Source organism: Colletes gigas, unplaced genomic scaffold (assembly GCF_013123115.1).
Source record: "Colletes gigas isolate AHSC1104 unplaced genomic scaffold, ASM1312311v1 Colletes_gigas_Sc00067, whole genome shotgun sequence".
Classification (NCBI taxonomy): Eukaryota; Metazoa; Arthropoda; class Insecta; order Hymenoptera; family Colletidae; genus Colletes; species Colletes gigas.
Window position 1 is genome coordinate 107906 of NW_025106696.1, and position 13478 is coordinate 121383.

Genomic DNA, 13478 nt, shown 5'->3' on the forward strand with positions numbered 1-13478 from the left:
TTGTCTTTTATATATTTAGTCGCAATAATAGAATATCACCATGAGATATGTATATGCTTCCATGAACTGAGGTGATAAAATGAATTACTTAAGCTAATTCATATAGTTACTTTATTCGATCGACTGTATTTTGGAAGTAGAATAGGATTAGGAACAAGTAAATAAATGTAAAGTAATTATTTAAAATATTATATTTTTGACGAATATTTTGTTAATTTTAAGAAAAACAGATATAGATATAAGTGGAGATATTTATATGTATAGAGAGATATGTATATGTATAAGGTGTTACTTTTATCTTGTACATCCTAATATCTTTGTTATTTTTGTTAATATAAAAAATGTATCAGGACAAATATGTTTGGTGCGAATCTAAGAATTTATGTTTTTTTTTTCAAGATTATTTTTTTCCGAGTTTTGAAAGTTATTACCCTTTTTTGCGCATTAACATATATTTTTTATAATGCAGTATTGTAGTACACGTTAAGACAAATTCAACGACCATACTAAAATAAACCTTGAAATAACCTCGAGTGAAAAAATCATGTTAGTTTAAAGAGATTTGAAAAATTCTAAATTTTTGAGTTTTTGTAAGTAATAAAATTATTTATTTTACAATAAATGCTACAAATCGTGTTTATGGCTTATAATGTTTATAACATTTATAATTTATAGTATTATTGTAAAATAAATAATACACTACACTTTCCGTCTAGACAGAGAAATCGAATGAATTTGTGAGAAATGAATCTTAAAAACGTATAAAATGTATATTTTCTAGATTACCAACTGTAATTTCGCAAATCGCAATCAAATTCAAAAGGTTGTGAAACGATATAACCAAAGAATTATTTTTGCATACAAATTTTATACATTTATGACATCTTTTCCCATAAATAATATTTACTCCTCTTGTTGTGTTTTTGGCTATTTCGGACGACTATCGTATCGAATGTTGAATTCAACGGTTGTTACAGAAATATCAATTTCTGACTCTCTTTAATACCTTTGAAGGTCTAACGCGAGAAAAAAATATACCTATCGTTACGGTGCTCTTCAAACGACTGTACTACGTAAATATTGCGAATTCAAAGAAATTGCAAACATATTTTCGACGGCATATACTTTAATTATGATTTTTTTTTTAATTTTAGACAAGAATATCCCTTTAAATGCCCATCACTATTTGCCACTTGTGGATCTATCGAGGAACGAAAGAAAAAAAGAATAAACGCAAGTGTCGCGCTCTAGCGGTCAATGGTTGTACCAGTACTCTCTCTATCACTTTATCCTCTCTCTCTCGCTCCAGAGGAAAACAACGTTGGGTGGATCTCTTTTCACCTTCGTTTATAGATTTTCCCAAGAATTTTACCCCACCGTTTTTCTCAAATTTGCCTCGTTGTTTCTGCATCTGTAATAACGGTCTCTCTCTTGACAACTTGTCGCGTGTATCTTGGTCTCTCTTTTCGTGACTCCCTCTTCCGCGTGAATCGGATTCCCTCTACTACCGTCACGAAGGGGGAGCATAGGCAACGGAGAACAGAGAACAGTGCAGTCTCGAGCCTCGCGTCGATCGCAACCGATTCTCTTTCTTGCGGCTCTATCCATGCTCGACTGCCGGCGGGTGTGTGTGGTGGTGCAGTGGCGTGAAAGATTTCACAGAATTCGCTGAACACGCGCGCGGGAAGATCAGGGAAACGTATTTCAACGAACGTGTCACTGTGAAATTAATAACGACGAGGAAGACATTCAGAGTCTAAGAGTATCAAGGGTATCGAATACCGCGATCAGCTGCAAACGTTTAAACTTTTATTTAGAGTTCTCCTTACGGCGTAGATGTTGAATATTTGAGATACTGAGTCCCGGTTACGAAGATATCGCGACTAGAATGATCGATCATCGGGATCATTGTGGATCAACGTAAGGAACGCGTGGCGTTCGCGAGACCAGTCCGAGCCAGGAGGTCCACCGCGAGTTTGGGGATGTCGACGCGCGCGAGACGGACTTTATGGCCGGTCAGGACGCGTGTTCGACGCTCTTCGACCAGTCAGATCTACTACCGGAAGTGCTGATGATGAATGACCCGGGATCCACGAGGTAGATCGAACTAGTGATCCGACGAACGAACCTGTCCGGTTTTGCTGGAAAGTGATCCGTGGATTGTTTTACTTGACTCTTTTCTCTTTCTTCACGCTCCACTCGTCGGTTGAGTAAGAGCTGGTGACAAAGGGCTTTCTATACATATATCGCGTCGTGCCGTCGGACTTTGGGAAATGTTTCTTCGACCACTGACTTCTGAAACAGGTGAGCCACTTTTCAAACTGAATTACTCTACAATAACTACCGTCAAATCGAGTCCGCTGGAACACTTTTAGCGAATATATATGCTGACCAATTTTATTCCAACAGCCGACAGACCTGTCCAAAATTCTTATCTAGATACATTAAATAAAAATAAAAATTTAAATTATGGATCAAAGTATTTATCTCATAATGAACAAATATTCATCGATCTAATTTTTAGTAAGCAAAAATAGAGAACGTTTTCGGTTAATTTTTTAGCCCTCTTATATAAAAATTTATGCCATGTCTATATCAAATCTGTGTAATTACAAATTAAATGCTTTATATTTAATAGAAAAATGAAATGTATTCGATAATAGACGATAAGAATAAGACGAAAATAATTGAAAAATATGAGGCAAACGGCTATAGCAAAATGCAAGTTAATTATTCATCATTATAACAATCGAAAAAATTATAGTGAAATTTCCAAAATTGTTAATAGAAGGAGGAGTACGATTCGATATATAATTGAAAAATTTTAAAAACCCAATCGCGTGTCGAACCAAAATATAAGATCGGACAAAATGTTGAATACACAATATTAACAATAAATTATTAATATTGTCAAAAATAATATTCGTATTAGTACACCAAAATTAGCAGCTGAAATTGAATTGAATTTTATTTAGATATAAAAATAAGTGAATCTATTGCTAGAAGAGTCCTACGCCCCCACAATCATCCGATATTAATTTCATTGGACATTTATAGCAAGAATTCGAGAACAAAATTAGAACCAACAGCATTTCTAATACGCAAAACATAACACTGATTGGTGATTTTTGTATGGTATTATCGAATGTTTAATTTTTTTATGAAAAATAAAGCTTTTAATTTATACTTACACATACTCAATAAAGATATATTAATGCATATATTTCCAAATTTGTATCATCCTAAATACATGATAACAGTATGTTTTAAGCAAAAATTTGATACCTGACATTCACTGTATACAGGGTGTTCGGCCAACCCTGGGAAAGATTTTAATGGCAGATTCTAGAAACCAAAATAAGACGAAAATCAAGAATACTAATTTGTTGATGGAGGTTTTGTTAAAAAGTTATTCACGTTTAAAGTTCCGCCCGTACTGAATTTTTTTCTAGAAAGTGGGTAGGATTTCGGGGGTAGGTCTATTCACAAAAAATTATTGTAATTGAGCCCCGCAATCAAAAATAATTTTTTCAGAATAATTTGAAATTTTTTAATTTAATTTTTTAATAACTGTTTAATGAAGCCTCAGTCAATGATATTCTGTCATTGATATTCTTGATTTTCGTCTTATTTTCGCCTCTAGAATCTCCCATTAAAATTGTTCCTAGGGGTGGCCGAGCACCCTGTATAGCGTACACTTGCGTCGGTATTTGAAGTATGTACCGGTCATCGGTGATCACCATAGCAACTATTGTGTTAATTAGTCATAATCTGAAAGCTAAGGAATATATGGACATGTTTTTATGAATCACCTTGTATATGTACATTGTCCAAATTTAACCAAAATATACAGAATGTATATCATCTTAATTCAAATATAAACCATCTGTCGAAAATGTTAAGTACATAAATTGAATCAAATGTAATTGAGTTATCAATTTGCACAATTTGAAAATTATGGTTTCGAGATAAAAGCCGCTAAAATGTGAAAAATTAACTATGAAATAACGTTGGAGTGTTTAAACTTATCAAAGAGCAGAGTTGGATAAACTTTATTAACGAATAACGAATACAAATTGTAGATTGAATCGGGAACTAATTTTTATGTACGTTTCATTTATAAATTTTTTTATAAATTAGAGTCTATTAACGAATACTTTAAATCAATATTCAAATGACCAAAGCCGCGGCAAAAGCTAGTTTACGAGCGAAACTAACATTTTTATTTGTTAGTCGAGAATAAAATTTTGCAATTTTGTCGAAGGGCATCTATTCCAAAGTCATAAAATATAACTTCAACAGCAAAATCATCGTCATCTACTTTACTTATAGCTATTTTTCTCAATTGAGCATCACGCGTCATTGTTTTCGCTTTTAGCTCATTGTTAGCAACGGAAACGCGAAGCATGTCCTACTTTTTCCGGTATGCGGCTGCCAGCGGTCCAGTTTTCAATTTGTGGACTTTGATTACTTGTAACAACTCTGTCGTTACTTGCAAAATATTCGCCATTAAGTAAAACTACATAAGTTGCCAGCTTTATTTAATGTACCTTCTATACAGAGATGACTTGTTGGCTAGGCACATAACAAAATTTCGTATATTTATTGGTGCGTTGTGGGAATTTAATGATTAGCGTACGCGCGACGTGAAATAAATAAGATTGAAAATTGCTGCTTTAACGTATCGTGCGCGATTTCGACCTCGACGCGAATACCGTTCCACACGACCAGGAGGGGTTGTGAGGGCGGAATGCTCAGGCATGCTTGAAAAGACTCGAAGGGGGGTGCGAGCGACACGAGAATGGCTAACATCTGTGTATAACGTGGAAGCAACAGTTTCCTTTCTTGAACGCCGCGCGGGGACACGTACGGAAAATGGCGAGGCGAACGGACAACAGCTGACCGGGTAATATAGTATAGACAGTAGGGTGTTGTAATCGAAATAGTGACCGCGATTCACAACCGATTACATGTCTCTTAATAGCCTCTGACCGAAATGAGAGACGAAGAGAATTTCTGACCGAAGATCTGACATGTGAGAGGTATTATAGAGAGATGACTAGTTGGCTAGGTACCTGCAAACTAAACGGAGCAAGGGCAAGGAGAAATGGTCTTCGCGCCGCCTTATTCCCACATAGAGGCCCACTCTGACGCCACGTTGCATAGTTGTAGTAGGGTCTCCATGGCCGCGAGAAGTACATTTTTGTTCTATTCATAGCCAGTATTTTGAGCGTACGGTTACGCCAATGTCCATCAGTCTTGTCCTATCCTACTCTGTCGCTATACGTTTCGTTCGTGTCCTCTGTCACGCGATGGAATTGTAATTGTGAGCAACTCCGCCAATAATAACATTGCGTGTGAGAGCAGGCGTCGCTATTACGGTACGGCCAATCGGCGTGCCTAGCCATCAAGTCATCTCTCTCTAGTTGCCGTGTTCTCCGAAGTCACGGTCTGAACTCCCGCTTACTTCAAGAGACAACTAAATAACCGAAATTCTTCACGCGGGTATCCGTGTGTTTGTGCATTAAAGAAGTTGACGGATTAATGCACGGATGTTGCACGAATCGGAAATCCCAAGAACCGCATAAAAGGGAATCACTAACACCGGAGTAACAGAGGCATGGCAATGGCGACGTCGGTAAGACGGTTGGCCAGTAGTCCGAAGATCGTGGGTTTCGAATCCCCCGTGTACTCCTCATTTTTTCGTTTATCCTCGATTCTTACAATATATTAACTACACGTGAAATATAGGATCATCTAATTATAACGAAGAGTTTGAAAAAAGTTTTTTCGAGGAACCTTGTTGAGACGACGTGTATTATTATTATATAATCCCATTTCAGTCATCTCAATGACCATGGCCGTGATCGTGACCTAAATGTATCGATCCTCGACTTCCCCTGCTTAATAGTAGTAGAAGGTTTAATGAAACGACGGTTATGCAATAAAACCGCGCGAAAACGAGCACAAGGCTCGCGAAGCTCGTTCATCCTCGTAGTAGGTGGTGCGTTACCAAATACCCGGCGGCCAAGGATCGCCCACATTCCCATGTTGAATAAATCGATTTTAATCGATCGAGAATTACGCCACTGGCTTTGTACAAGGAAGGGGAGGGGGGAGGGGGGGTGTAGAGGAAAGGAATTGTGGCAAAAGTATGTTGACTAAGTAAAATCAATTGTTTGTTTTTTTAATCTACCCCTGTTAAAAATTTGTTTTATTTAAACTAGTTAAAAGGTTTTACGCCGAAGTAACAAGTTGAAAAATAAGGTAGGTTTTGGAAATTCATTTTCGATGATCGGTAGATGAAATGCAGCATATTTAGAGTACTAGAGGGTGGAAACAAATAAAATTGTATAATATCATAAGAAAATGAATAAATATTTGTATTTTAAAGGGTCACTAGTAACGAAAATATAAAGTAACGATTTTGTTAGGGTGTCTGTCATTTTAATACTTTTGTAAATTGTACATGACAGGTCTGAAACGAAATTTTTTATTTTTGTTGTAAATATTTAATGTTCAATTTTAAACTATTAGATATAAATAGTTGAAAAATTGAAATAATCATGAATATATTAACGCACATAATTTGGCGATTAAGTACTATTTTTAAATAAATTTTAGTAGATCGAGAGTTTAATATACGTACTTTTTGGCCACGGATAAACATTTGATACAGTCATATACCTGTTTTAAAAAAAAAGAAATTGAAGTCGAACGTTATTTTTTAATGATACGTTCACCTAAACACTGAATAGGCTATGTTGTGCTATGTACTTCGCTTAAACTACTATTTAAATACGTCCTGGGAGATTTGAGCTTGTGAAAACTTCAGATATTGGACGATTGAGAAAGAATGTTAAAAAGTAGAACATGGAAATAGAAAGGCATTGTGTAAAGATAAAAACGTTGAATTTGTTACAAGGTCATGTTAAGTGGGCAGAAAGAGAATAGCTCTGAGTTTCGGTGAAAGGAATTTAAATTCGAAGGTTGGAATCGAAATTTTAAATTCGCTTTTGTTTTCTAACCAGAAAGTGAGGACTAAAATTGCAACGATACTTATCTAACTAAATGATTTTATATTTCAGAGGAATAGATTTCGATTGGTGGAATAAAACATAATGTTAAATGCGAGAATTCATGTATCTGATGTAACTATGAAAAATTGAATTGCGTAGGAAAAAGGAGTATCGATATGACAAAATTAACACAAAAATTGTAAGATTAAGTACGAAACGTCGTAAAATTAGGTTATCGAATGGAAATATTGATCCAGAAAATTGATCACAATTCATATCAACAAACAATTGTGTTGGTCTATTTCGTAACAGTACAATAGCGCGTATATCGATGACTATGCCCGTCTTACGCAGGCAGTTGAGAAGTCGCCGAGTGACTTCAAATTACGTGATGACCATACAACTCTTCCGACGCGTCGCTGACGTAACGGATGTCGCTTTAAATGTGAGGAAAAAAAGTCTCAATGAAAAAGTATTTCCTTATTCGATCAATTTTTCGATAAATATCAATATAATTCTTATGATGTGTGATCGTCGTGTCAATTGACATATCAGAAGTAACTTTTTTCTATAGGAAACGATTTTGCGGTACAGTGCAGGTCTTAGTATTGATTTATAGTAGGGATGTTCGATTCTTGAATCAATTCTAAATTGAAACCACTAAAGTTATATGAAGTTTTGAACATTTAATATCGTTTTTCTCAATCTTTATCTTAAATTATCTTTATGACAAAAATCAATAGGGCATAAAATGTGTATTTTGATGAGGTCTACAACTTTTATCTGAAGTATTTTTAAAAAAGTAAATAAAAAAAACTATGATTTTTATGGTTTTTTTTCATGGTTTGCGCTATGAAAATAAAATTTTCGTCAATTTTCACTATCATACTCGTAATCAGCACGTCAAAATACGTAAGAATCCAGAGTGTAAAAAAAATCGGAGGTATGTCCTTTTCGGAAATACGCCTGGAAGATGAAAGGTAGAGGTTATGACGGCCCTGGGTTACGAAGTGCGCCAGCACAAGATACGATCCTGGCTGTCCTGGTCTCGGCGAGAAAAGGTGGAAGGGTAGAACGATGGTGGCAGAACCTTGCGGGATGTCGATCGACCAGCCTCGTAAATCCCGCGATTTGTGTGTCGCGACGCCGCGCGTCGCTCGTGTGCATTCAAGAGCCGAGAAAAGCCGGTGATGTAGTGAAAATGGCATCCGCGTGGAAGGACTGCAGTGAAACACGGTGGCCCGGTGTGCTCGGCATCGTTTCGTACACCGACCTTTCCTGCTGCTCGAAAAAGTGAACGTTGCGTTAAGTACTTATGTTTGCCCACCTCCACGAAACACCGCGTCGCTTTCTCGTTGAACCCAACACCCGGTGGTTCTACTAACCACCTCGAAAACGTCCACCGTGTCCTTTGTAAACCAGCCCTCGACCCCCTGTGAACTTCAACCACGCGATGTCACGAAAGACCAAACGTTTGCGTCTGTGAGTCGCGACGAACTCGTTCCATTCCCATCGAACGAAATGTGACTTTTCGTAGGACACGATTACCAACATGATCCCAACTGCTGAAACGGGACTATTTCACGAATGGAGAACGATAGTGCCGGGTTTTATAGACGTTAGTACAATGGAGATCGATGATCGATAGATCGAAATCGGTTACGTTGCGACCAAAGACGTTTAACCGGATCTATAGAGTGAATGTGTCGAGTAAAAAGGCGTTTACGCGGCTTTTTCGAACCGATTTTCCGCGTTCAGTGCAAGTGTTCTCGCGCGAGAGACGTTTGCACGGTCGATCGTACTCATGGGAGTTCGACCCAGTTATTAATAAGACTTTCTCTTTTATTTTAGCCATGGACTGGCGGGGAGTTGCACTGGCGTTTCTGTTGGTAAGTTAACAGACAAATTTTCTATTTACTGGCTTTTGATCGATCGACAACATTATCCTGTGAATGGCTTTTTTCAGGACTAAGGTCAAAAGCGCCTTTCTACTTAACGGGTAACATACCTTTGGAGGGTTTAATAAGAATAGGTCGAAATTAAGAAATGTACATAACGATTCAAATTAGACTTTTTTCTTTAAATAGAAGTTATTGTTCGTACAACATGGTTTTAACAATATTTGACACAAAGAACGGTGTTTTTAAAAATAACTTTTGCGGTACCAGGGATATCTTTGTTAACCGTGATCTGAAATAAAAAATAAAAATTGTATGTTAAAGTACATGTATAAAATTAGTGCTTGTCACAGCCAATTTTGAAAATATTGATTATTTCTATATTGTTGGTAATCCATCAATTTTTAAAATCCTATGATATGGATATAGCATCGAACAGTAACTATAGAACATTTTTCTGGTACCGATTTTTGAAACACAGTTTCGAGAAAATCGCGTTTAAAGTTTCACCCTTCTACCCGATGAAAAATTGAAAGAAGTAGTCGTTGAGGATATTATAATACTTTTAAAAAATGATACAACTCAAAAATAATAATAAAGGTATGTAACCCTTTGAAGGGGATTTAAAGGGGAAAGGTGTTACTATATTTTTCAATTACTATATTTTGTTGTAATCTGTCCTCATTTCGTGTTCCTAATCTTACGTAGCGAAGTTCACATACTGTTTGGTAAATTTTATTCATACTATCCTGTAATGTTTTGTTGGAAGCAGTTACGTAACTTTGGTTCTTTCTTTCACACCAGCTTATCTTAATAATCGTCGTACTCTTTCACTGTCGATGCCTCTATCATTACTCTTTTAACCTATTCTTTACGTGTATGACATTGTTAATTTCATACGTCCTCATAGAGCTAATTGTACGATGCTTTATCGTAACAGAAAATTTTACTTTTCTTGATACTTTTGCAAACCTTTTTCTTGTATTACTGTATGTCTCAATTTCTTTAATAATTCCATTTATAACACTTTGAACGATTGGCTTCATTCAATAACTAATATAGAAAATTTTATTTAGTAATTTTATTTAATAACTTTTAGTTATTTTTCGTTTTACGATTAAATTGGTCCATCGATTACAAACTTTATCATTTTGTTGATTTAACTGAATTAATAATTATTACTTTATATAATTCTGTATTTTAATCTCTTTAATCTTACACCCTACGGTCTCAAGAAATTCTAGTATTCAAAATGTCGCAGTAAATTTATTTACTCATTCATTAGAAAGTCGTGACTAAGAAGTGGAGAATACTAAGGAATGGGAAAGGTTCTGGCCTACAGTATCGAGTCCTAAATTATCTAATTTGTCACGAATCGATCGAGAGTATTGTTGGTCCGTTGAACAGCTGGACAATCGATTCGCCGAGTGCCGTCCATTTTCTTTCGATTTCGATTTCGATTGCCGCGGCGAGTCGAACTCGCGTGTGCGTGCGCAATACTTTCTCTCGTATCGTGTCGTACAAGAAGCAAACGTGGCGAGCTTAGTATGTTGGCAAGGAATGTGGCAAATTATGTAATCCTTTGTTACCACAACATCCCGCAAAACCGTCTGCCGGGAAATTGTGTCGAGTGGCCACAATATTTTCCATACTCCGTAATTTTTCTGCTTAAAATTAGCGTTAACTGGCTCGCAACGACCCGCTCAAACTGTTGCTTTAATATACCAGACAGAATTGCAGTTGAATTTATTCTTGCGAGGGGTACTTGAGATATGAAAGTAACATGGAACTATGCGTATATTAATGGCAACCAACGACTTTTACTCCTTAAAACTACTTAAAGCTACATTTTCATTTGTTTCTGATTAACAACATTTTTTGCGCTCCTAATAAATAGTAAAAAAAAGTAACTTTTACCAAAAGGTTTATAATAATATTTCTTTATTCAAAACTTTTTTGTTGGCTTTGTTCTGGCTGGATTTGCTTTTGGCTTTTGTATCTTCTTCACTATACTTTATACAATTCTTGCATCTTTCAAAAATGTAATCTAAAATTAAAAATTATATTTTCGAGACTCAGGACACTATACAGGGTGTTCGGCCACCCATGGGAAAAATTTTAAGGGGGGATTCTAGAAGCCAAAATAAGACAAAAATCAAGAATACCAATTTGTTGGTGGAGGCTTCGTTAAAAAGTTATTAACAATTAAATTCAAAAATTTCAAATCGTTTTTGAAAAATCATTTTCGGTTGCGGGGGTCAATTACAATCATTTTTGGTGAATAGACATACTCCCGAAATCTTGCGCATTTTCGTGAAAAAAATTCTGTACACGCGGAGCTTTAAACGTTAATAACTTTTTAACGAAGCCTCCATCAGCAAATTGGTATTCTTGATTTTCGTTTTATTTTGGCCTCTTGAATCACCCATTAAAATATTTCCCAGGGGTGGCCGAACACTCTGTATGTAGACTATAACGTTTACAAATTATATCTTACGATCGAAGTAATAGCTCGCATAACTTGCTATATTCTACAATGTCCGAATACTAATTCGGCATTAATATCAGACATAGCTTTGTTTAAAATATTCAAAACAAGTGTTGTGAATTATACAAACATGTAAATAGTATACTTTTTTTTAATGAGATATTTTATAGTAATATAATGTACAACAAAATATTTACTTTCTTTGTAGTGAATAAAATTACGCCATGATAAGGTAAAAATTGTACAATATTATACTAAAAAATTAATTAATATAAAGTATGGTATTTAAATTAAATTTGACAATAAATTTAATTTCATAAACTTTATTTATTTACGGTTTTGTTTCTGTAAAGGCAAAGGTAGATTGAATTTGTAATACTTACATCCATCTTACATTTTATTAAAATTATTATTATATAATAGTTAATCAACAGTAAATGGTATTATTAATTCTACAACAAAATTCTTGATTCTATCATAACGAATTTTTTATTTAAACATTTCATTTCATTTATGAGATTTATTATTTATATTTGACTTTCTGTCTGACTGCGATAATTAGCCCATAATTATGTACCGTGTCAACGACCTCGCCGATTTCAAAGGCTTTGATGTATGCTGAAAGTGGAAGGTCACTGATTGTTCTAGAGTAAAAAACTATTGTCCTTCAATCTCAGTTTTCAAGGTATAATTATCAGAAACCCGAGTTATCGTACGATACGAATTACATCTTAAGTTTAAAAATTATTTATTAGTTGTTATTGTTTTGTTTTCGCTTTAGAACTTTAAATTATCTTAAAAGATCAGGCCAACCCAGGCCATTACTTAGCAAGGACAGTTCATAAGGTTCCAGTAGCTTTTTAGTTATTTTTAGGGGGAAAGTATCATTTCTCGGTAAGGAATAAAGTTATATTTTAATTAACAATAAAGAAAACTTAAAGAAGACGGTTTCTTTAAGATTTGAAAAATAATATTAACTGAAATTTTCAAAATTAAGATTCATTGTTTCTCAATCCGCCATTTTGTATTTGGAGAAAAACACTCAGTCTCGTTTTGTAGGTTATCTTCTTCCACAAGTAGGTACGATACGCATCGAATACACGTACGATTATTTTTTTTGTTGGTAATGAGAATTATGAGCTTTCTTGCTTCATAAGAATGGGTTCTCTTGGGATGAAGGTTAGGAGAGATAATTTGGGGAAACGGTCGTTTCTCCCATGATAATCACGTTGAACATCGTGTCTGAAGACAAAGCGATGTCCTCTTGACAAAGACCGGCGGGTTTGATGTCGTTAACCTGTTCGGAAAGTGGTAATCTAGGGCTTGTGCAACGTTTAATAATCGACAATTACGATTAAACTTGGGTTTAACACCGATTGGGACCGCGGCCGGTTCCCTCAAGTGCGCGCAATTAACTAAAACGGCAGAATCACTGTTATTCCGACTAGAACTGGCTAGGACTTTCATTCAGATTACTAACGGTTAGTCTTGCTCTTCAAATACCATTCTTTTCGTTTTTCAAGCTCGTTGCCTTCGAGCAAATATTCCCAAACAGATTTCTTCTTCGTAAGATACTGCGTGTTTGGCAAGAATTGAAAAAAGAAGCTAACTCTAAAAAGTTTCGAGTACGTTGCTTGAGAGTGCAAATAATAAAAAGTAATTCTAGGAATTTTGCAGTAGTAGTGTGCTTCATTGATTTCCAAATGAATTACGATGTTCCGTTCCCCACACATCTCTACCTTTACAGTTTTGTCTATGAATATTAATATACATATATTAGGTCTACTGGAAAGTTCTGGCTGAATTAGAGGGTTGCATCAATGCGACGCCCTAAAAAATACAGCGAACTTTGAGAATTAATTCTGATAGAATTACTAATACTTCTTATTCTATCTATTTTGGGGCCACTGATTAATATAGATCCCAATAAGTATACATTAAAAATGAAATAAAAAAATATTACTATAGTTGTCAGAAATAAAAAAAAATTTTTTTCATAAATTATATAGTATTTATTAAAGCGTAGTTAGTGCCTATTAAAAAAAAAACATTTTTAAACGTTTTTGCTGCTTA

At 35.2% G+C, this 13478-nt stretch overlaps 1 protein-coding gene across 1 annotated transcript in view; it reads left to right on the top strand.

Annotated features, from left to right (window-relative positions):
- The first annotated feature begins 1564 nt into the window (after window positions 1-1564).
- The window catches only part of LOC122403647, a 157864-nt gene continuing 145950 nt past the window's right edge, over window positions 1565-13478 (top strand). Inside the window, exons 1-2 of the mRNA XM_043407272.1 lie at window positions 1565-2304; window positions 8871-8908. Of these exons, the coding sequence (XP_043263207.1) occupies window positions 2274-2304; window positions 8871-8908 (69 nt within the window). The 5' untranslated portion in view covers window positions 1565-2273. The remainder of the gene's footprint in view (window positions 2305-8870; window positions 8909-13478) is intronic.